Raw genomic sequence first — 24,725 nt, forward strand, 5'->3', positions numbered from 1 at the left:
TTCCTCTCTGCCTCCCCCAGCAGGGCACAGCAGCTCAAGCCATTAGGGTGTCACTGGCTGAGTAAGTAGGACCAACTATTGCGTGCTACCCTGAGTAAAACTTTGACCAGCCAGGTCCTGCTCAGTGTAGAAGCAATGTCCCCTGATGGGCCCTGGAGAACCAGGTGTAACATGCAGCCCATCCCAGGCCTCCACATCATTGTAGAGTGTGATTGGCCAGGGACTACTGCTCAGATCCAGTTGACAAAAGTACCTCATGCTGGATGAGCAGTGAAAGTCCTGTTTCCAAAACCCTTGCCCGTATTGAGTGCTGTTACCTTTCCCTGTGCCCTGTACCCCCTTAACAATTTTAAGTAAGGAATTTGGGTAACTTTGGATTATGAGTAAAATCAAAGAGGACCAGTCAAAAAGTGCTCTTCTTGATCTATCGAGTAGTTGCTCTTAGTGAAAAATGGAACTTGGAAAAATTTTCGTTGAGAGATTGTAGCAGTGAGGACAAACAAGCATAAACAGGTTATGCTTATCACAAGATCTATTAATTTCCAGTGAGAAGGAAAAGTAAATGGTTGCTAAGGGAGGTACTGCCCAGTTCTCTCAAGTCAGGAAATGAATGACAGTTTCAAAACCAGCTCCTGGGCCCCTGGCCGGTGTGCCACTCCCAGCACAGACCCCACCCCGAGTTCCCTGGCACAGACCCACAGCATGGCCAGTGTAGACATTGTGTTTGCAGCCCTGGGCAGCAAGTAGGATCACCCCAGCGAATTGCCAGGCTGGGGGGTAGGCCAGACAGAGGTTCCTCTGCCAGCCTTGGTTCTCTCTGCCTGGGGGTTTGGGCCCCTGGCACAGGAGAGGTATTAGGGGGAACACTTGGCTGGAGGTTTGAGCCTTCAGCCGCCATCTCACATTACTGCCTTTAAAGACCAGTGCTGGGCAGCCCCAGTGGCACAGCGGTTTAGTGCCGCCTGCGGCCCAGAGCGTGATCCTGGAGACCTGGGATCGAGTCCCACGTCAGGCTCCCTGCGTGGTGCCTGCTTCTCCCTCTGCTTGTGTCTCTGCCTCTCTTCTCTGTGTCTCTATGAATAAATAAATAAAAATCTTAAAAAAAAAAATAAAGACCAGTGCTTTCTTCCTATTTTTCCCAGATACTCTGCTTTGGATTGCTGGTAGATAAATTGCTAAAACTATTCTGAGTAACCACTTCATTACAGTTGAGGGAGAGGGTGCTGCCTAACTAAAACAGGGCTTGACTTTCAATGGCCCTGCCCCACATTTGTCAAGGGTCTAGTGGTCTTTATGTATGTTTTTCTCTGTCTTCTGAGAGATGAGGCTAAATGGGAAGACTGAGGGAGCCAGATAGGGGGAAGGAAGGCAGCAGGCCTAGAGTTCAGAATCAGTTGCTCTGCAGCTTCTGTGCAGTTTTGGAGTGTATGGTTTCATTTGATTTTGCTGAAGGGCTACAAATATATGTGCGATAGCCCCAGAGGATATTACCCCCTGGCACAGAGATTGTGAGGCACACCGATTCCAGTTCCCATAGGTCAGGTCACCCTCTCTTAGGGAAGGAACCATTATTCTACTAACTTATTCTACTACAGGGTCTGTCTGGCCCGAGGTATCTACCAAGATTCTGAGGCTCCCTGATGGCACATGCGACAGGCCTTTTCTATCAACAAGGCAGAGAGGCTGGGGAAACCCAGGATGAACCGTCATCCTGAGGAACAGGCATGTGGCAGGTGCTGACTAGCGTGACTTCCCTTGGTGTAGAGCGAACCCCAGCCCTGGACACAGCCCTGGCTGCTTTGTAGAATGCAGGTGTGTGTGTGTGTGTGTGTGTGTGTGTGTGTGTGTGTGTGTGTGGCTGGGCACCAAAGATCCTTGATCCTAGACACGTTCCTAATTTGTATCTGGGCCCACCTAAGAATGTATTTTCTCTGAGTTCACCACGATGACTGTGGGCCTCTGGGGCCAGGGGAATGAGGAAGTGAGGAATCCAAATTGGATACCTCGTGAGGTGGTTCTGAAGCAATGAATGCTGAGCTGCCAGCTTTTAAACATTTGTCTTCAGAACGACCTGTACTCTGGTATGTTGTAAACCGACACCCCAGTTGCCTTTGTGTGATGAATTTGGACTTTTGTGCAGGAGTTAGAGAAGAGAGTCTTGAGTGGCATGAAGGGTGACTGCCTGCCAGGCCGCAGCACACTCTAAGCACCGGCGCCGGCTCCGTCTGTGCGGCCATGTATGCTGGAGCAGGACCTTGAAGTTTGGGGACCTTTATTTTGTAAGGATGAGTTGAAAATGGAAAAAAGACATTGCCAATGGTAGTTATAAGAAGAGTAGTTCTTGGGACACCTGGGTGGCTCAGTGGTTGAGCATCTGCCTTTGACTCAGGGCGTGATCCTGGAGTCCGGGGATCGAGTCCCACATCAGGCTTCCTGCGTGGAGCCTCCTTCTCCCTCTGCCTGTGTCTCTGCCTGTGTCTCTGTGTCTCTCATGAATAAATAAATAAATCTTTAAAAAAAAGAAAAGAAAAGAAAAGAGTAGTTCTTGTAAAGTTTGCTCTAATTGAAGAAAAGATTTTGAAATTCAGTGAGCATGCCTGAAGTGGGGAATCATTCGTGTTGGTGAACACTTGCTGACTGTAAGTCAGTAGCCCCGCTCAGTTGTGAAGATGAATAAACAGAATTCAAGAATAATGTATAAAATTGCCAAATTACATTGTCCAAGATCATATCTAAAAGAGTATAATTAGGCATTTTCCAGTCCTATTTGGCTCTGAGAACAGGACTTCTTTTTAATACACATAAACCTATTATTTGACTTTGGAGGACCTTTTCAGGGAAATGAGGGGACTACCTATAACCAGCTTCTGGTGGAAATAAGAGGCAAAAATAAAACCCTCTTGGTAAGTGCACAGCGCCCTTCCAGAACTGTGAGTCTGTCCTTTGGAATCCATTCTGTGTTGACCTACCCTCTGATGTATTAATGCCTTTATGCCCTGCATTGTACTTATTTATATGCAAATTTCTGCCATCTTTTTTCCAATCAGATACATTATGATTTTAAGCTGTTAGGCAGGCTTCTATTTTAAAAGACTGGTGCTCAAACGTTGCTAGCCTTCTCTAACTGGTGAAGCAACCAAGTTCGGGGAGGTAAGAAGAAAATCACCACCAGAAGTAAACCAGCTAGCTCCTAGGCTGTGAGCTCTTTCATATTCTCCAGTCTCAGCCTCTGTCTTCCTGTGTGGAGTTGTCTATGTGTTGTGTGCTTGAAGAGACTAAGTTTTTAAGAAAAAATAACCAACATCCCACCCCAGGGTACTATAATAGAGAAAAATCTCTTTAATTATAGCAGTGTTGCCGGCTTCTCCCATGGCTGGCTGGCCACGGCATGGAGTTGATAAGCATACAGTGTCTTTCATACTTGCCATTTCAACATGTTAATTAAGAGAATTCAGCTGTGGCACCAGCTGGGGATGTCTGGCTTTGTGGAAGATTGCAATTAGATGCTTTATTTTCTATTTTCTTTTTCCCCTTTCAACTTTGGTGGAATGCCTTTGAGTAGAGGCTTTTAGTCTCAGCAGTATAAATACTTTAATGTGCCTAATTATGTAATCGTACACTTACACTCCTCTGTGTACACACACATGGTTTTATGGATTTTTTTTATCCCCTTTTCTTGTACATGAAACCCTGTCTGCTTTTTGGTTGATAGGGTGGAGCCAGATTCCTCCATGCATTTAGGGCAGAAAGAAGAGGAGGATCAGAGGGCGATGATTTTCCTCTGATTATGATCTACCCCCTGCACCCTCATTGACCCATTGACCCTTTTAGGCGTAAATCCTTTATCTCTCAAATAATTAGCATCTCAATAGTTTGCTAGCAAAGTCAAGGTAATTTAAATAAAATTGAACTTTATAATACTGTATCTTTGTTAATTTGCAAGCTTTGTCTTCCAAAGTGCGTAGTGTTATTTTTCCCAGTCCTCTGTTCCAGGCAGGCATAGGGCATTAGCCTGGACATGGGAGTGCATGCATGCAGGCACAATGGAACCCATTGATTTCTAGCATGCAGTCTGTGCAAAGAGGTCCTGTAACCCCAGCTGTTAGAACCAGGACCCGGGAGCAGCTGCTTTCTGAGATCCAGTCCTCTGTGGATAGGCCATCTGCTGCCATGTGAGTGAACCCTGGGAAAGAAGTTGGCCACAGGACATCTTTGTGTTCCTTTTCTCTGCTCCAATCCCTCCATTTCTTTCCTGCCCGCCCCCCTTCACCTAGGCAAACTCAGGAAGCATGATGAATATGCACTGGAAAACTCACGTGGTTTTCCTCTCTCCTTCCCCTGTCCCCACTCCACCACACCAATATACCCTGCTCCATTGAAAAATAGTTACCAAAAAAAAAAAAAAAAAAGAAAGAAAGAAAGAAAGAAAGAAAAATAGTTTCCAGAGCAGGCAGGCACATTTATATGGCTGGCTTCTTCCACTGGATTAGTTCTAAAGAGCATACTTTCATTTTATTATTAGCAACATGACTTTTACATTTTAGAAGTGGAAGGGTCCAAATCTCATCTGATGGAAAAGGAACCCAATATTTTTCGTTCCTCGGCCTTGTATTCAGGGTCTTCCCTGTTCTGGTGCCAGCCTGATTTTCTAAATGTCCACCTGTGTACCTGTGTCCTGTTAAACATGGAATCCTTTGCTGCTTTCCATCACATACCACTTCTTGTTTCTCTACCTTTGCTAGTGCTCTCATCTCCCCCTCAGATGTTCTTCGCACTCTCCTTTATCCCATGGTCACAGTCCTGCTTCCCCCAAAGGTCAGGGTTCTGATACCATTTTTCCATCCTTTTTGATCTCTTCCTCATTGGATTAGTTCTTCCTCAGAACTTTTGTTGTAGGCCGTGTTGAATTCTAACGTGTGTCCATTATGGTTACTTACTAGACAGTAAGCTCCCAGAGAGTAGGGCAGATATCTTTTTAATCTTCCCACCTTCCTTCTCCCTTTGCCTGCCACAGTGCTTTGGGACTTAGTAAAAACTTGTAGAAAAAATGATTGGATAAATGTGATCTTTATATGAACTCTAGGAGATAAGAGGAGTAAGTATTACTATAACCTAGTTGGAGCTCCTTATCTCTGTTTTCAAAGAGTCTAAAGTCTTTAGGGGCAGAACCATATATTATTTACTCTTGAATTTCTAGCACCAACCTGGCACATAGGTAGGTAGGTGTTTAATAGATATTTGTTAAATTAATGAAGTTATTCCTACTAGGAAAGTGAAACCCAGGGAGATTAAGAATCAACACTTGTTGATTTTTCTGGGTGAAAGCTACTTTTTCTTCTTCTTCTTCTTCTTCTTCTTCTTCTTCTTCTTTCTTCTTTCTTCTTTCTTCTTCTTTCTTCTTCTTCTTTCTTCTTCTCCTTCTCCCTTCTCCTTCTTCCTTTTTTCTTCCAGATTTTATTCATTTATTTGAGAGAGAGAGATAGAGACAGAGAGCATAAGCAGAAAGGAGGGACCGTGGGAGATTAGTGAAGTCTGGGCCCAGACCAGGTCAGAGTCAGGGGTGGAATCTCAACTGTGCTTTTATTAATCATACTGAGGCCTGCACTCCTGTCACCTCCCTGGCCTCTCTTGGTCTTTGGACCCTTGGCTCTGCCAAACCATTTTTGACTGACCAATACAAGATTCCTAGTCAGAAGATACTGCTTGTTGCATCCTCACCCATTCTGTGTGTCAGTGGATGACTGTCCAGATGTCACACAGGTGAACAGAAAATACCCTTTAACTTTTTGTCTTCCAAAAAACAGGATTAATAACTTTCACCCAGGGGCGCCTGAGTGACTCAGTCAGTTGAGTGTCTGCCTTCAGCTCAGGTCATGATCCCAGGGTCCTGGGAGGAGCCCTGTGTCAGGCTCCCTGCTCATTGGGAAGTCTTCTCCCTCTCCTACTGGGTTTTAGTGGATTCCTGTTGTTTTTAAAGCTTCTTTAAAAAGGGCATGATTACAGCCTCAGAGAAAAGCAACTGGGGAAGATTCACCTCCTGTGCCTGGGAGGAAAGGAGTACCCTGTGGCAGGCAGCCTCTCCATGGACCTCAGTGGCCCCATTTGGTCTAGAACTTTATAAAGACCCAAATGTTGAAAAGTAGGGGGCGGGAACCTTGGGAGAGTTCGACTTCTCATTATCCTTGATCGGCTGATGGTAGCACAGGGTGGTAAGTTCCCTTTCTAGAAGGTACAAAGGAAATCAAGAAGGCTTGACAAGCTGCTTTTTCTATGGTGGCCATGTGAGACAAAGTGGCTTAACATCAAGTGTTTCAAGAAGAGAATCCCATCCGCACAAGACAGAGGAAGAAAAATATCCAGATCAGTAGACTTTGTAACTGCAGATTACCTATGCCCAGGTCACCGTGTTCCTTATATCTGTTGGTTCTGAGGTTGTAAGAACTTCATTCCCCCTGCTCCCCCTAAAAAAGAAAAACAAAACTTTTTTCTTTTATATTTTCTGTTCCTGCCTCATGATAGAGTCAGGCCCAACTTGAGCCCCCACAGAATGTACAGCACTCACTTCATGGCATGCCTTTGTTAACCTTAAAAGTAAAAGTCTCTTATTTTACCAGCAAAAAATGGGTTTATTCAAGAATAACAGAGAATTGGGATCCCTGGGTGGCTCAGCGGTTTGGCGCCTGCCTTTGGCCCAGGGTGCGATCCTGGAGTCCCGGGATCGAGTCCCACGTCGGGCTCCTGGCATGGAGCCTGCTTCTCCCTCTGCCTGTGTCTCTGCCCACCCCCACCCCCCATGAATAAATAAATAAATAAATCTTAAAAAAAAAAAAAAAAGAACAGAGAATTGCAATTCGGAACTTGCAAACTATGGCAAAACTATAGACAAGTCCAACAAACAAAAGAGAGGAACTTTATTTTATGGAGAAGGAGGAAGTTGGGAGGGGTTGTTTTGAATAAAGTCCATCGGAAAAAGCAAGAGTTCAGGGTGATGACAATTTCTCATTGGCTGAGTTGCAGGGAATCAGTTTCTTGTAAGAGATGCAATATACATATTTCCCTGTTGGGGCCTGTAATTGATGATTCTTTTATTGAGATGTCCTGTTAGAGGTCTGTGATTGATAATTTTTCTGGTAGTGGACATTGAAGGGTATGGCTATCCTTTCTTCCATCCTCCCCTTCTAGCCTCCCGAGTCTGCTTTAGTGAGATTTCCCTTAATTAATTTTCAGTCCTTAGATTCAGTCTGTTGGTTATACCTTCTGTGTCACAAGGATACCAATCACGTCTTTATTCAGAAAGACCATTCAGATCTTTACCCCTCAATTATGGGTGAGTGTTTTTCAAGGAACTATGGTGTTTTATTGGTGGATTCAGGCCATCACCTCACCTGCTCTCTGCCACCATCTATAACTAGAGTTTATACCAATTATTTTTCATTCTTTGCAGTTGAGTAGGGACCCCGTGAGTAGCAGTGTCCTGTTGAGCACCTGGGAGAAGAACAGCTGCCTGACTCACTGTTTGAGGGCACTTAGCAGAGATGCCCCAGTGACCACGTGTGTTCTAGGAGCTGGCGGAAAGTCAGCCTACTGTCTAATTCTTCTCCCCGTTCTGCATTTAGTGACAGCCTTCCTTTCACACATCCCTCTAGGAAGATTTGCATTCTTAGCCAAAAATGCCCCCATGCCTTCTTCTCTTGCAGCTTTGGTATCTGTAGTCCCTAATAGCTTGTTTGTTGCACTCAGACTAGTAAAGGAAAAGGTCTATCTTGCCTCCCCCTCCTCCCCCCACACCTCCTGAAAAAATGTAGGCCCACTTGAGATATGAGCTGAGTCCTCTGGGCACAGGTAAACTCGCCTGTCCACATTCTCCAGACAGAAATTACTGCAACTTTTGTCAGACATACCCCACCCCCATGTTATAACTTTGTAGATCGTGGAGTAAATTTTTCTGCTTGCACCTGTAATCAAGGAGCTTCTGTATAAGAGGGAGAAGGGCAAACCAGAGTTTGAATCCATACTCTTAATGCTTAGTAGCCAGGTAACATCAGACCATTACTAAATTTTTTAAAGCTTCAGTTTCTTCATCTGAGCAAACCAAGCATTCGACCACCTTCCTGGTAGGGCAGGAGAATTCAATAGATGGTAGCTTTAAAGTGCCCAGGATAGTGCCTGGTAATACATGTTAATTCTCTTTCTCTTTTCTACTCCTACTCTGTTGGACAACAGAAATAATTAGATTTGTCTTAAATTTAAATTTGTGTTTCTTGAAGGCCTCCTGTGTGTACTTGGCACTGGCCTTGGCACTAGGAGTTCCCAGTAGAGTTGGAAATGGAACCACAGCTCTGATCTTTGTGCCTGAGTCCAACCCTGCTTCAAACTCCAAGCCAGACTGCTAATTATCTCCTGTTTATCAGTTATCCTTCTGGAGTTGGACAGTGCCTTAGGCAGCAGACTGAGGCCTCTCTCCAGGGGACTAGCCTGCATCCTCTTGGAGGAGGGAATTCTGAGAGGGGAAAGCAAACACGTGTGCAGCTTAGTTAGATGATAGGGTGAAGGAGATGAGACCAGGAAGTAGCAGTTGCTGAAAAAAAGAAAAACAAACATCCTGTGCTTTCCCTTAACCCTTTCACTACCATTATCAAGGGAGTACATGGTAACATTTGTTCACGCACATAGAGTGGTCATGTGTCGTCCCACTGTCATCCCTCTGTCATATGGGATGTGCTCTGTAGGTCACTGCACTGGGTGATGCCTGGCCTGGAGGGAGTAGGTTGAAAGCCAGTGGTCCTCCTGGCTGCCCTTCTTTTAGCAGTTATTATAGTAGGAGAGGGAGTGGTGGGGGCGCAGCCAGAGCTGGCCAGCTGTTGCCCTGGGTCCCTGAGCTGCAAGAACAGGAGGTGAAAGGGTAACAGGCCATATGGAGGACATTTGTCAGTCAAGAGAGCAGCCCAGGCTGTACTGCTGAGAAAGAAAATGGGAAAAGGGGCTGGTGTTACTGAGCTGGAGCAAGGGGAAAGCAAAGAAAGACCCCTGCCAAAGTGCCCATCCTGCTCTATTTGCTGTGTGTCCTGTCTCCAGACAGTCCTACAACAACCTTTTCTCTTATCTTTGCCAAAGCCTTTGCCCTACCGCATTCCAAAAACAAGAGGTAAGGGTCTAGTTTGCTATGTGAAAATGAATGTAAAGTTCACAGGCCTCATTCAAGTATCTTTTAGGTAAGCAGTTTTAACCTTCCTCTAAAACACTACTTGTGGGTGGGAATCACTGTCAAGAAGTAAGACTCAAAATGATTCAAGCAGTTGACAAGGTTATAGATTGGGCCCCTGGATCAAACCTAGATTCATCTGGCTGACATCCAAGACTATGTTCTGACCCACCCTGGCCCTAATCTTATTAGGTCAGGAGTATATATTTATGGTATATACCAAATTTAGAGAACATGAGATGTATCATGCATAAGGATTCTCTTTGCTGTTATCTGTTCTTGCTCATGTCAAATCAGAAACCACATGGCCCTTTGCAGTTAAAAACATGACAGTGCCTTGAAATGTGGGCAGAATTTTGCAAGTCAATGCAGTTTTCTACTAAGCATCTACTGTCTGCCAGATTCTATGCCAAGATCAGGGGAAACAGAAATGAGCAGAATACGTACCCTGTGGCTTGGGTGGGTGGGTGGGGTTAGTGGAGAGGTGGGGAAAGGACTGACCTGTGAGAAAGTAATTGTTGTAGAGCCAACACTATGGTGATAGTTTATTATAGAGAAGAATGAAGATGTTATGGGAACACCAAGGAGGAAAAATAAAACTGCTGTTTATCGAACACTTTAGTGTGTGACAGAGCCAGCAGCAGGTGCTTTACCTGTGTACCTGTGATTAACCTGCTCAGCCTCTCTGTAGGTAGATACCTGTACTTTAGTATCCCTATTTTACAAGCAAGGGGACTGAGGAATCAGAAAGATACGCCCAAGCCCACACAGTGGGTAACTGTCAGCAGTATGATTCCATTGCTCTCATTCTAGGCCCTTGCTGGTAAGTGCTACCCTGTGCTGCATTGTTCTCCCTGACAGTGCTTTTTGGACTGGTTTCCTGGAGTGGGTGACCTTGAAACTGAATCTCGAAGGATGGGTGGGGTTCCAGCTGACCCTTGTGCTTTCAGGTCAGAGTTTCTGGCAGAGGAGAGAAATAGCACTTCTTCTTTCAGAACGACTGAGGGCTTTGCTGGCTGCTTCCAGGTTCCAGGAGTGTCTTGTCTGCAGCAGGGTGCAGTAAAGATGCCCCTCCTCATTGGCTCTGAAGCCATGGCTGGCATTTCCCCTTTCCTGTGAGAGAGAAGGAGGGAGGGAGGGAGGGAGTTACCCAGACCCAAGACAAGACTGACAGGCTCTGAAGCCAGTCTTGGTGCAGGGCTTCCCCTAAGCCTCTCTCAGGGAAAATGGGGGTGGGGATCTGGGAGGAGGAGTAGGAGCAGCCTAAGCCATGGGTGGGTTCCCCATCCTCTCCCCTGCCCCAGCGCCAGGGGCCACACCCTGGGAAAGGCCTGAGCTGTGGCAGTCTGGCCCTCCCCCAGCGCATGGGAAGTTCTCATGAGAAAAGGGATCCTGGCTGGACAATGGCTTCCTGTCTGACTGCTGGGAAGGTTTGTCTTAGAGGAGAGGAAGGTTGTAAATGGCATGAGAAATTGTCTCTTCCCTCTCAGTGCCCCCTGTTTTAGACTTTTAACGATTTGAGTGGGGTGTCAGGAAGGCAGAAAGCCAGGGAGAGCCGTGGACAGAAGCAACCCTTGGGTATCACTTGAGTAAGTGAACAACTCCAGCCTGTCTCCCTGTTCCCACTACACACCCGAGGCAGGAATCCACCCAGAAGGATGTGGGAGTTTCTGCACAGACAGGATGCTTCTCAAGCCTCTCGTACCTTGTGCTCAATTTAAAACCACCCTGGCTATAGGACTTTAATGAAGGAACCTTGATGGTGAAGCCAGCCATTCAACCAACTTCAGACAAATTTGCCGATGTCAGAAGAGACCTCTGGTTCAGTCCCATCGTGTACTGAAACTGAGGCTCACAGGCAGCACCCAGACTGTCTTTGTCACTGGGCTTCTTTTCTAGGATGTGGGTATGGGAGGAGAAGGGCCTCAAAGACCCTCTGTTACTGCCCAGGGCCATGGAGGGGCACATCACCCTTCCTGGTTTCAGATCCCAATTCTGCCCCTTTCCCGCTCTGTGTCCTTGAGCAAGTTTCTTCACTTCTCTTACTCAATTTGCCCATCTGTATAATGTTGTAATAATATGTTTCTTACAGGGTCTTTGTGAAACTTAAATGAGTTACACATGTAAAGTACTTGGACTAGTGCTTGGCATTTAGTAGATGGTCAATAAATGTTAGTACTGAGATTTTTTTTTTTTTTTTTAGTACTGAGATTTTTTTAAAGGCAGCCTCAAAAGAAACCTTTTTGACTATAGTCCTATGTGATCATTACCCCCTAGCTTTGCCTCTTTAAATTTATCCGGCGTGTCCTCTCTGAACTTTCTCGGTAGGTTCTCGGTAGCTACTCAGTAGGTAGCTAGCCTTTTCACACTATAGTATGACTTTTCCTTTCCCATACAGAGTAGCTAGATGTTCCAAAAGCTCCAGGCCTACTGTACTGGGGGATGAGCCACAAAATGGAGCCTACTGTCTTCCTCAGCAGGCCCAGGTCAACTAGTGGTCAGGTCTGCAGACTAGGAGTCAGAGTGCCTATTGAATCCAACATCGTCACTTACAATTGTGATTTGTGGCAAATAACTCAGCTGAGCTTCATTGTTCTTAGGAGAAAATATAGTACCTGCTGCTGGTAAGAGAGCTCACAAGAGTATGTGGTACATGTAATATGCTATCTATTTGCTGTAATTATTACTTCCCTTGTTTTTATGTCAGAACAAACAAAAACCAAACCCAAACACCAAATGTGCATTTAAACACCCTTTTTGTCTGTTTTTACCTTGGTTTTTCTCAATCTGCTGCTAACCATTGAGCACTAGAAGAAATTGGACCTTCACATAGCAAGAAGGGATTTTGAGAAAAAGCACATAAACGATGCCTTTTAAAACAACCTTAGGGCCCCTCAGGCCCAGTGTTACCTTATTCCACATGTGCTGCTTCACCTCTTATCTCTTGCCCCGTGGTGTGGCTCTGAACCCTCTCCACTGCTTTCAGATCCCCAGACTCCTCTGACCCTGAGACACAGACTCTTTTCTACGATCTGTGCTGTCCAGTATTGCTGGCTCCAAGCCCTAGGTGGCTACTGAGAATTTCAACTGTTGTTGGTCTGACTTGAGATAGGCTGTAAGTGTAGACTTACTAATGAAAAAAGTATTCAATATCTCGATAGATTTGTGTATTGATTACATGTTTGAGATGCAATCAATAATGTATTTTGCATACAGACTACGTTAAATAAAACAGATTATTATTAAAATTAATTTTATGTGTTTCCTTTTACTTTTTTGATGTGGCTCCTAGAAAATTTAGGACTACCTATGCGGCTACAGTGTATTACTGTTGGAGAATGCTGGGCTAGATAAGTGATGTCCATCCCTTCCTTCCTTCCTTCCCTTACTTTGTTGATCCTGGTTCTCTTCTTTGTCCTGAGGTCTCCCTTTTCTCCAGTTTCCACCAGTGCTCAGATGACTAAGAGGTCTCTGACAAGGATCTCCCAGGCTAATGGAAAAGCTAACCTTTTAACACTTCCTCTTTTGATTTACTTTTTTTTTTTTACATTAGAGTTGGCTGTGTGTATATGTATGTGTCCTCTCTAAACTGTAAGTTTTTTGAGGGCATGGTCCCGTCACATTTACATTTATGGCCCCCTCTTAGGGTGGCTTGTGGGGGGAAGAGGCCAGCTCTAATCCCTGATGGAATTACAACCAAGTAGGGACATTTACAGTACTGCTTCCAGTAGTGTCCCTGATGATGACAGCTGCCTTGTTTATATACTGGGTTGGGGGGGGGGGTGCTTTTTCTCCTCCCCTGAATTCCCAGGATAGCTTTTCTCTGGCCATCCTTTCTTTGGATGATTAGGCACCTACTTCTCTGTGCCCAGTTGTGTTCTAAATGGTACTCCTCTGATTTTAGCCTAAAGCATTGTTTCAGACCTGAGAGTGAACACGGACAGTTTCTTAAAACCTCAGTCCCAGTGCTTGAGAGTGTATGGTGTTTTCTTGATAACTGACGTCAGCCAGAAACCTCTTCTGTTGAGTTTTCTTTTTAAATGCACCAGGTAGGGGCGCCTGGGTGGCTCAATGGTTGAATGTCTGACTTTGGCTCAGGTCCTGACCCGGGGGACCTGGGATTGAGTCTCACATGGGGCTCCCTGTAGGGAGCGTGTTTCTCCCTCTGCCTATGTCTCTGCCTCTCTCCTGTGTCTCTCATGAATAAATAAATAACATCTTTAAAAAAAAAAAATGCACCAGGTGTTTAAATGTCTCTTACCCCTCCTCAAGGTGACATTTGTACTCCTGACTCCCCACACCTCATTTTTGTAGGGGCTCAAGTGCTTGTTCAGTTTATTAAACCCAAACAATTTAATCCTGGGCTCCCTCCTGGAGCTCGCTTTAATTTGCTTGTTACAGAATCTTACAAAGTTGTTTATTGCCTCTTCCTCCTAAAAGGCTGGTCCCCAAAACAACAAAAGCAAAACCCATTTAGAGGGGCTGATCCAGGGTTCTTGTTTTCTGCTGAGGGTTTTAGGCTGCAATGAGTTGGAGGTGGAAGGATCAGCCAGCTTATATAGCGTCTACTCTGTCTGCCCCCCTCCAGCCGATTGGATGGCCTTTCTCTGAATGGCTGCTGTGTGCCCGGCACTCTGCGGCCCCTATAGAATTACGTCGCTGCTTCCTGTGCTCACTGGAGGCCTAAGTGGCTGCAGAAGATAATGGAAAGCAGAGAAGGAAGCTAAGGAGAATTAATTGATTTTTTTCCTGTAAAATTTCTATCTTCTTCTGGCTTTCTCCTTCTCTTTTTAAAATTCTGCAGCTTTGCCAAATCAGATGAGTTCATTGCCTTCTTGAGGTTGAGAACAGAGCTTCAAACTTCCTCTGTGGACCTAGGGTTGTCAGAGAGAATGAGTCTGATGCACAGGAAGTCAGCCTCTTGCCCAGAAGGATGACTTCCAGAAGCCCCCCCTGGTGATTATTTGCTCTTCCTGATGTTCTTCCCTTTCTTGTTAACCCAGGTATCACTGAGAGGGTCCTCTCGAACACCTGCTCTTTGCCATGATTCTCCCACTGCTGTTTGACTAGGCAAGAGAGCCATATTTTTTCTTGTGTTCTTGGTGTCTTAAAATGACCTTGCCTCTACCCCACCCCCCTTTTTGTTTTTACTTCTACAGCCTCCTTACTGCCTTGAACCTGGGGCAATCTTTTTGCAATGAGCCCGATGCATTTTAGCTCATTTCCTTTGACCTTCATAGGGAACATAAAATAACCTGTGTGCACTTATCTTACTATATTAGGGTTGCTGTCCTATTGACATACTCGAAGGCTCCCTCCAACTCTGTCCATCTTTGATCAGATTCAGCTCCTCTTGTAATTCTGCCCTACTCAAGACCCCTCAGAAGCTCCCCTTGTCCTTTGAACGTAGTACTAACACCTCCTGTTGCAGTCAAGGCCCTCTGCAAGATGGTTTCATTGCTTGTCATTTTTTTTCCCCTTCTGAATTTTCCTTATTGTGTTATGCAACCCAGCTACCTGGGGCTGCTTGATGTTTTCTAGACTTTACCTACCCTTTCCTACCTCTATGCATTTGCTTACCCTTCCCTACCTCTATGCATTTGCTTAAACCTTCTTCTGTTAGGTAAAGCCCCACTTGAAATGCTGCCTCCTCCATAAATGAACCTTGCTGAGTCCTACACAAGATGTGGTCTCTTCTGCTGTGTGCTGTTTTGTGGTACTAATTACTTACTTTGAGGTGTATTATAATGTCTGTGTGGAATATCTTTGGAAGAATATGGAAGAAATGGGTGCAGTGCCTTTGAAGAGAGGAACTGAGTGACTTGGGGACAGAGGAGGGCTTACTTTCCACCATACCCCCTTCTTTTTGAATTTTATGTCATGTGTATGTATTTCCTATGATTTTTTTTTATCAGTAAAAGTATTATTTACATAACAAAGGCCCACTCTAGAAAACAGTGGGGAGTATGTTTATAATCTCAGAGAAAGGAAAATGTCCTTAAGACACAAAACCCAGAAGCCATAAAGAAAACAACTTTTAAAATATAGGTGTGTACTTATTTGTCATGTCGATATTTGGCTCTAAGTACCTGAAATGCTTACATTTTTTATCCTTTTGCAGAGCATAGTAGTACAATGACCTCTACACAGTAATCAATAAATATGAGTGGAATTGAAATGAAATTGAATTGCAAGTCACTTCTTGTAGACCTCATTCTTCTTCACTGATCAAATGAATGCTAGGTGATCTCCAGGGTTCCTCTCAGAGATTCTGTACAGTTGGGCTGGAATACCAGCAAAGCAGGAGTGGCTTTAAAATCAGCAGCTCTTCCACCAAGCCCATCTTTCCAAGCACACTGGACACGTGAGTGGGTCCTGCCTGCTTTCAGGAGCTGCCCTGGAGTGCTCAGTGTTAATTACGCCTCGGAAATGACCCGATTAGACACAGTCTTAGAGGAGCTGGGGGATCTGTGGCAGGCTTGTTGCCCTAAACAAAAGAAAGTGTAAAGAGTAAAGCTGTTTGCAAAAAAGGTTTCTTTTGAAATCCAGCTGGCCAGCTCTTTGAACTAGTTGGCCAAAGTTGCAGGCGACACCAGAAGGAGTGTGGTGGGTGGGTCACCCATTCAAGACTTTGGGTGAGGTGGGTGGTGTGGGAAGAATCTGGAGAAGGCGTGTCTCTAGAAGGGGACTGGAGGGCTTATTTGGGCTCATCTGTTAGTTTCAGAGAAGCTGCCCAGACATCTCCTGTAGGTCCCTGTGGCACCCACCCAGCGTTGTCTTCTAGTAAATCTGCAGATCAGTCTTTTCTCCTCACCTCAGTGATAAGCAGCTTTTAGGCAAGGAGCTGTCATCTCTTTTTCAACGTGACCCCCACTCCTTCCCCCCCCTGCCTAGCTGGCAGGCATCTTGCTTACTAGCAGTCTGTAGGTTGAAGGAAAGTAGTATTTGGTGAGAGACTGTAAGGGCATCTGTGTGCAAAGGAGTGGTGGTGGACGGTCCTGTGAATGGAAGAGGGCACAGCCAGACTTGAGGTCTGTTAGAGGAAGTGAAAAAAAAAAAAAACCCAGCAGTACTTATTTTCATACTGATGTTCTTGTGACAGTCAGGATAGGGGCAGGGCATTTGTCAGCAAAGTCAAATGTCCCTTGGAAACTTTTATTTTCTTGTATTAGTATGGCTTTTGGAAAATTGAAGTTCATGGTACCTGGCGATCCTACCAGTGTGTCTTCTCCCCCAGCCCAGCCTTCCATATAGCACTTCCTTTAGTGCTCCCACTGTGTCCCCCGATTATGGCTAGGCACACCCCACAATCCATTGCCTGACTTTAATTCTGCAACACCTGTCCAGGATTGGAGGGGCAGGCCATGGCGTCAGAGATCACCCTTCTCCTCAGACTGTGTAGACTGTCCCACTCCTCTGATTTATTACTACAACTTACCTATACCAGGGTTCCCACCATACTTGGGCTCCATTGCTGTCTCCCTCACTGACCTCTTTGAAAGGGAGGTAACCTTAACCCACACACTTCTTACAGGCTCACTCAGCTCATGGGGTGAAAGCAGTATCTGTTGGTGGGAGAGAGCACAGATTTTAGAATCACAAGACTCCGCCAGGATGTCTGCCCTTCGCACTGCCTTATGCTAGGCTACAAGTCATTTAACTTCTGTGGGCCAGTGTCCTCGTCGACAAAGGGGAATGATGATAACTATTTCTTGGAGCTGTTAGCTTTTAAAGCCAAATAGTCCTACCTGAACAAAAAATGTGGGCTTTCCTATGAAACTAAGACAAATGCTGGCAATGACTACTCCAGGAGGTGAAGGCTTGAGAGGGGACCGAGGAATCCATCAGAAATCCCCTCTCAGGCCATGAAGGCAGGTTTTAGTCACACAATGGAGTCCTTGCTGATATTGATATTGGAAACAGAGCTAATGTGTCCCCTGCCTAGGTTGGCAGTATTTTACCACCTTTCACTCAGATTTGTTGTGTGTCTCAGTAGGTTTTATCAAAAATGTATTATGTGCTAGATCTCTGTGAGTTCACAGCCTTGTCAGAGTCTGTCCCTCCCTTATGGATGTAGTCCTCTCAAGGCATGTGCGGAGGGATGGGGCAACTTTGTGAACAGCCAGACTTTTCCAGTTGCCCGCATGCTTCCCTTTGTCATTGGCCACCTGAATTTCCAGTTTGTTCAACAGCCTTTCCAAGGGAGCACTTGGTTCCTCTCGTGTTTCCTGTTGAGGCCTGCAGAACTCTCCTACTCAGCGTCCTCGACAGGATTCCCACTGGAAAACCCCACTGCTGCAGCACCGTGCACCCTCTCTGTCTTTGCAGTGTGCTCCCTGCCCCCGGAGCCAGAAAATGGTGGCTACATCTGCCACCCCCGGCCTTGCAGAGACCCCCTGAACGCGGGCAGCGTCATCGAGTATCTGTGTGCCGAGGGCTACGTGCTGAAGGGCGATTACAAGTACCTGACCTGTAAGAATGGGGAATGGAAGCCAGCCATGGAGGTCAGCTGCCGTCTCAACGAGGGTCAGTCTGGCAGATGAGAAAGGGGGGTTGCCGGGGTTCTGCTTCCTTTACACTGATGGGCAGTGGTCCGCTTCCTCCAGAGCACCTGTGCCATGGGGCATTATAGGTCCTTTTATGCCCTGCGGCCTCCCTCCCTTTGGGATTTCATGTCTTTGTGAAAGACATCTGGGGTTGCTGGTGCGTGTCCCATTGCATTTCAACTGAGCCACCAAGGGGCTCAGTAGCTTTACTGAGGCATCTGTTCTGCTGTGTAAAGTCCCTTTGATGCTCAGCATCTCCTGTTTGCCCAGCCAAGTACTGGTGACCTTTGACTGTGTTCTGCTAACACCTTCTGGAGTGTCTCTTTTATATTATTTTTCTTTGAATGGAAATGGACTTTTGTTATAGAGCTACAGTCCAGCTGGACAGAAGACCTTCCCCCTCCTGCCTCCTCCTGTCATGCATGACAGGAAAATCCAACTGCCTGCAGGAAAGTGTGTGTCATACAGCCATCTTTGTGCTTCACACTTGGGCCCTAAGACCATGACACCACAGGGAGGGGTGAGGACCAGCCTGAGATTTACAACTAAAGTTACAGGATCTTAGAACAGGGGTTTATCACAGCTGAGTTCTTACCAGTTTTCCTGCCACATGGGTGAAAACATGGGCAGGACCTGGGATGGTGGAACACTGTGTCCATGGAGATGGTTGATGTCCACCAACCTGCTACTGAGGACAGGATCAGAAGTGGCTTGTAAAGGTCAGATGTCTAGGGGTGTGTGAGGTTAGGTGTAAGATGGTCCTCAGAGGTCTGAAGTGAATTTTAGATTTGGGAACAGGATAGGGAAATGGCCCTTTTCCTTGTGCATAAAAGCTGCTTCCCACTCAGATCCCTAAAATGGTTGTGGTCATGGCACTATGCAGGGAACCTCTAACAAGATCGGCTGCAGGGCTCACTTGTCATGGGCCTAGGGATAACACACTGCTGCTGATTGTTTATTTCTGTAGACAAAGATGCCCACACATCCCTCGGGGTCCCCACGCTGTCCATAGTGGCTTCCACCGCCAGCTCCGTGGCACTCATTCTCCTCCTTGTGGTGCTGTTTGTGCTGCTGCAGCCGAAGTTGAAGTCCTTCCATCACAGCAGGTGAGTCCTGAGGCTGGACACAGCAGGTGTGGGGGCGGGGGGGGGTGGCACTGGCCCCTGACTGCAGATGGGTGATAGTGAGCCTGGCAGCTGCTCCTGCTATGTGTGCCCAGGGGAAGGGGAGGGGCCTCCCATGTGTTCAACTCCTGGCTTTGCCTGCCACTGTGCTGATGACTTTGCATGCATTAGCTTAATCCTCACAGGAACACTGCAGATAAGGAGACCGAGGCTCAGAGAAGTTAAGTCAGGGCCATCCCTCTAGATGATGACCACCTGGAGGTTTATTTTTTTATTTATTTTTTATTTTTTTCATGATAGTCACACACAGAGAGAGAGAGGCAGAGACACAGGCAGAGGAGAAGCAGGCTCCATGCACCGGGAGCCCGACGTGGAACTCGATCCTGGGTCTCCAGGATCACGCCCTGGGCCAAAGGCAGGCGCCAAACCACTGCGCCACCCAGGGATCCCCACCTGGAGGTTTAAAAGTAAATCTGTCCAACCTCCTAGTCATGTCATGTGCCCTACATCAGTGGTTCTCAAAGTGTGGTTCCAGCAGCATCAGCATTACCCGGGGACTTGTTAGGAAAGAGAATTGTCAGGCCCCACCCCAGACCAACTGAATGAGCAACTGGGGCTGAGCCCCAGCGACTCAGTTTCATAAGCCCTCCAGGTGATTCTCATGCAGGCTCATGTTTACAAGCCACTGTCCTGTCCCCCTAATTCCAGTCCTTGTTGCACGTAGAGGCACCTCCCGGAAGTTAAATGCAGATACCAACACCTGGGCCTCTCTTCCCATACATTCTGATTAATTTGGTTTGGAATGGGAGCCTGGCGTTAGGGTTTTGGTTTTAAAAAACTTCCCCAGTGGTTCTCATGCACAGCTAGGATTGACTGCAACTGCATTATACCACATTAGAGACAGAGGGCAGGGGCGGGGTGGGGGTGGGATGGGGGGGTGGTCTTGTCTGCCTTTGTCCCTTTCCTTCTTCCAGTTGAGTGCATTAACCACGAATCATCCCAGACTGGGTAGATGAGGTATAGGGGCGGGTGGCAGATGGTAGGGGGCTGGCCCTGAGTGTACCCCTTAGAAGGGATTCCCCTCCAGGGCTGTCCCAGTCTATGTGGTTGCTTGGCTTGCCCTAGCAGCTCCTGTTTTCCCGAGCATGGTTTGTGTGCGCTCACAGCCCTTCATCAGTCACTGTCACCATCCACAGGCATGGAGAAACAAACAAAATCGTTAAATAGAATGCTTCCTGGTCTGGAATTGACAAACAAGGCCCAGGCTAAGTTTAATCTTTATGTACTGTGTGTGATTTTTCTGTCTCCTTTTATTTTTCGTTTGGGGTAGAAAAATCACAGCTATGTTTCTTAAGGGTTGTTAGACAATTAGTAAATAAAAAAGATCTGGAGGGGAGTGTTTACTTGAAAGAATGAGCTATTTCCATGTAAAGTCAGGCTGATCTCTGTCATTTCATCCACATTAGGGAGTGTTTTCCCTCTGTGTTATCCGGTGTGCTAAAAGTAATGGGCTGATTTTTCCTGATTTGAGTGGAAGAACAATTTGGTTTTTAATACCAAATTGTTTAAATTGTTTAAATTTTTTTAATTGTTTAAATTTTACTTTTTAAATTTATTTTATTGTTTTTAAGATTTTACTTATCTATTTACAAGAGACAGAGAGAGAGAGAGAGAGAGAGAGAGAGAGAGAGAGAGGTAGGCAGAGACACAGGCAGAGGGAGAAGCAGGCTCCATGCAGGGAGCCCGATGCGGGACTCGATCCCGGGACTTCAGGATCAGGCCTGGGCTGAAGGCAGCGCTAAACCACTGAGCCACCGGGGCTGCCCTCTGTTTAAATTTTATACTGTGCACATATACTATGTTTTAAACAAACCAAAGTATTTTGAACAACAGAAGTGCCTACCAGAATGCACACTGGTTTCCTTTTTTTTTTTTTTTTTTCTTTTTGCACACTGGTTTCTATGCCACCTTGCCATCTGTTCCCTTCCTCCCAGAAACGTCCACGCATTTCTGAGTACCACTGTCATCCTCATAGTGTCTGTGCCCTTTGAATTGGGCAGCACAGATTTTATCTGCAAGGACAGCTGAGGAAACTGAGAACTAATTAACAACAGCCCAGTCCTGACCTTCTGTGTCTCTGACGTGACACACTGAGGAAGACACACACCACAGATGACGCTGTGTTGCAAGCAAACACTGACTTGAGGTCTTCATCCTGAGGAAACAGTTCAGTCCAGATTGTGGGGCATGCTAGGAGACAACCAGCCTGGACTCTACAAAAAATGTCAATGTCATGAGGAAACTCTAGTAGACTGTTGGAGGTGAAAGCAGATGAAGATAGGACTAACTGCAATGCACGATCCATAAGTGGATCCTTGAGAAAAATGGAGAAGACAGCAGCTGAAACAAATCTATTTGGGAGTAGTTAGGAAAATTCATATTATAGTCTTCCACCATTGTTCCATTTCAGGGACGTAATAATGTTGCAGTTACATAGAAGAGGAGGTTCTTGGGAGGAGAGTGCTAAGTAATGTTTTATTTAGCAAAATAACTTACTTTCAAAGTGTTTCAGGAAAAAAAGTGTGCATGTGTATCAAAAAGTGATCCCCAGGGCAGCCCCGGTGGCGCAGCGGTTTGGCGCGGCCTGCAGCCTGGGGTGTGATCCTGGAGACCCGGGATCGAGTCCCACGTCGGGCTCCCTGCATAGAGCCTGCTTCTCCCTCTCTGCCTCTTTCTCTCTTTGTGTCTATGAATAAATAAATAAAATCTTTAAAAAAAAAAGGGGGGGGGGATCCCCAGAAAGGTACTCACATGAGTAAATCTCACATGTGAAGTTGAGGTAAGGAAAGCAGATACACATACACATATATGCACATACATTCATTATATATCCCATTCATATCAAGATAAAAAAGAAATCAGTTGTAGTGTTGAGGTGTTCATGTGTAGGCAATAAAGCCATTGAAACAGAAAGCAAAGGAATGATTTGCATGTAAGTTAGGCTAGTGGTTACTTTGGTGTGTGGGAGGAGAAGGTCATAAGGACAGAAACAAGGGTATATGCAGGCGCCAGCAGCATTCTCTGTCTTGACCTCAGTAAGGGTTAATACACCAGTTACTTTTGAGATAAAACAATAAATTGTACATGTTTCTATTTTTGTGTGTGCTTGTGTTATAATTTACAAATAATTTTTTAAGTTAAAAAGAAAAGTAACTGAGTCAAAAAAACAAAATTCTTCAGGTTTCAACTCCAGTGTCTCATTTCAAGACCACAGTGCTTCTTCTCCCTGTCCTTTAAAAAAAAAAAAAAAAAAAAAAAAAACTATTTTATGGAGTTTTAATTCACATACCACAGAGTATACTCACATAAAGTTTTTAGACATTATATTCACAGATAATGCAAGCGTTATGCCCTTACTTTCTTCTTACCTGTGCTGAATGATGGCTTCATTTTTAGGTCTGTACATTCCTAGTTTTTGTGCAGGACAAGAAGGCAAGGTGCCCATGTACCCAGAGGGTAAGAACAGAGTCTCAAAAAGTAGGTGGAACTGGATTCATATCCCTGCTTCCTCCCTTACCAGTGATGTGACTGGGCAGGTTGATTTTTCTGAGCCTCATTTGTATTCTTGGTGAATCTGTACCTGACAGGGCTCAGGTGATGGTTCAGTGGGAAAAAGCACTTAATGCCTGGCACATTGTAAGCACTCAAAAATGGTTGGTATTGTTGGTGTTATGGTATTTATTTGTATGTATTTTAATTCTTCCTCTGTCTTTTCCTCCTCTGAATGCAGGCGCGACCAGGGGGTATCTGGCGACCAGGTGTCCATCATGGTGGATGGAGTCCAGGTTGCGCTACCATCATATGAGGAAGCTGTGTATGGCAGTTCCGGTCACTGTGTGCCACCTGCTGACCCCAGGGTACAGATCGTGCTGTCAGAAGGATCTGGGCCCAGTGGAAGGAACGGGCCAAGGGAGCAGCAATTGCAGGACCAGGGGGCCTGTTCCTCTGCAGGTGGAGAGGAGGAGGCCCCAGGCCAGTCTGGACTGTGTGAAGCCTGGGGCTCTCAGGGCTCAGAGACTGTGATGGTGCATCAGGCAACCACCTCTTCCTGGGTGGCCGGCTCAGGGAATAGCCGAGTGGCATACAAAGAAGCCCCAGATTCAGAGAACAGTGACATACAAAGCCTTTTATCCCTCACATCGGAGGACTACACAGATGGTAGGTGGTCTGCACCGATCATGAATTATGAGCTGCTCGGGGACCTTGCTGGGAGTGAGGAGGACTGTGAGCCTTCCTAATAATTGGGTCCTGAGGGGCAAAGGAAAATAATACCTGGTGGATTAGCTTACAAAATAAGGTCTTACCCTCTACTCCCGGTGGGGCCTTGGGCTCTCCTGAATAGGAGACTTTTTTATTTATTATTATTTTTAATTTATTATTATTTTTTGAATAGGAGACTTTTGACTGTTGTCTGAATTTTGATAGTTTGGAGTTTCCAGAACTATGTGTGGCCACAGGGCTGTGTTAAATCAAAAGGAGGACAGCTGGTTGGAGGCAGGAGTGGGGCCTGTTCTTATAATTCTTATGTTCCTGAAAGGATTGGAGTGACAAGGAGGTATGGGGTCATATTACAGAGAAAACTAGAGCTGGTCTCTCTTCCAGGTATTCAGCACTTTCATTTTAAACAGGAGTATGCCACTCCTATGCTAGTCAGTTTTCTTGCACTCAGTTAAACCTCACAGTGATTGTGAAAAGTTGGTATTATTACCATCCATACTTTACAGATGAGGAAACTGAGGCCAGAATGTATGTTACTTGCCCATTGGTAAGTGGCTGAGCTGGGATTTGAAGTTGGATGGATCTGGCTCTGAGCCTGTGTTGATAACCCCACAGTGCCATGCTGCCTCTCGGGTGACTTCCAGTTCTCTGTGGCAAGCCAGCTGTAGAAGGAAATTGCCATTTCCTGACCTGTCTGCCTTTTCTGGACTCTGGAGAATTAAATATTGGGATTGACTCGGTCACTTTAAACAATATCTTTACATGAAACCCCAGCATGGTCCAAGATGCAGGTTAGACCTATGTGTTTCCCTTTGGACAATGAGACTTCTGCCCTTACCAGGCTCCTCCAAAAGCCAACGAGGAAACAGTATGTACCCTGGGAGCCCTGGGCAAAGTTAATGTCTGAGGCTTAGAGTAAATGAAAGCAAAGAAGTTGGAAATTCTTTTTTTTTTTTTTTTTTTTTAGAAGTTGGAAATTCTTGAATGCACATCACATTTAGGAGTTTTCCTGAAGTCAACAGCATGCCTTCTTTTCTCTTGGTGGGATATAGAGCTAGGAAGGGGTCATTACACAGTTGACCCAGGTTTAAAGGTAGAAGCTAGTGACCCCAGGGATAGCCAGCTATACATATTATGTGTCTGCACAAACTGACACATGTCCCAGATGCACTTCTTGGCCCTTACCTCTCCTAAGGAGCCTTGATGGTGCCTGCTCTTCTCCCTTCTTCTCCTTGCTACCTTGCTTTGTTCCATTTATTGAACAAGCATTTTTGAGAACCCATCATCGTTCCTGGTGCTAGTTAGGTTTCTGTGGTGATGGAAAGTTAATTTGAAACCTGCTGTCTGCCTGCATGGATTGTCAGTCATTTGGGAAGATCAGGCCTGCATTTGAGGAATAATGGAACCCAGAGTTGTAAGGTCCATGCCAGAATGAAGGGCACAGAGATGATACGCAGTTTATCAGGCTCATTGCAGGCTAAGCTGTCTGGGCATGACAGCACTGTAGGAAATCAGGACCTTGAGGCGTTGGTATAAGCCAGTGGAGTAAAAGGAGACTGAGACCCAGAGAGGGGG

General features: G+C 45.8%; 1 protein-coding gene across 13 annotated transcripts in view; it reads left to right on the forward strand.

The window, feature by feature from the left end:
- Positions 1-24,725, forward strand: part of SUSD6 (sushi domain containing 6) — a 97,483-nt gene that overhangs the window by 67,925 nt on the left and 4,833 nt on the right. For all 13 annotated transcript variants that reach the window (XM_072761823.1, XM_072761824.1, XM_072761826.1 and 10 more), the window contains 3 exons: positions 17,531-17,728; positions 18,716-18,854; positions 22,663-23,090. In XM_072761823.1, the coding sequence (XP_072617924.1) occupies positions 17,531-17,728; positions 18,716-18,854; positions 22,663-23,090 (765 nt within the window). The remainder of the gene's footprint in view (positions 1-17,530; positions 17,729-18,715; positions 18,855-22,662; positions 23,091-24,725) is intronic.

This window comes from Vulpes vulpes, chromosome 6 (genome assembly GCF_048418805.1).
Source record: "Vulpes vulpes isolate BD-2025 chromosome 6, VulVul3, whole genome shotgun sequence".
Classification (NCBI taxonomy): Eukaryota; Metazoa; Chordata; class Mammalia; order Carnivora; family Canidae; genus Vulpes; species Vulpes vulpes.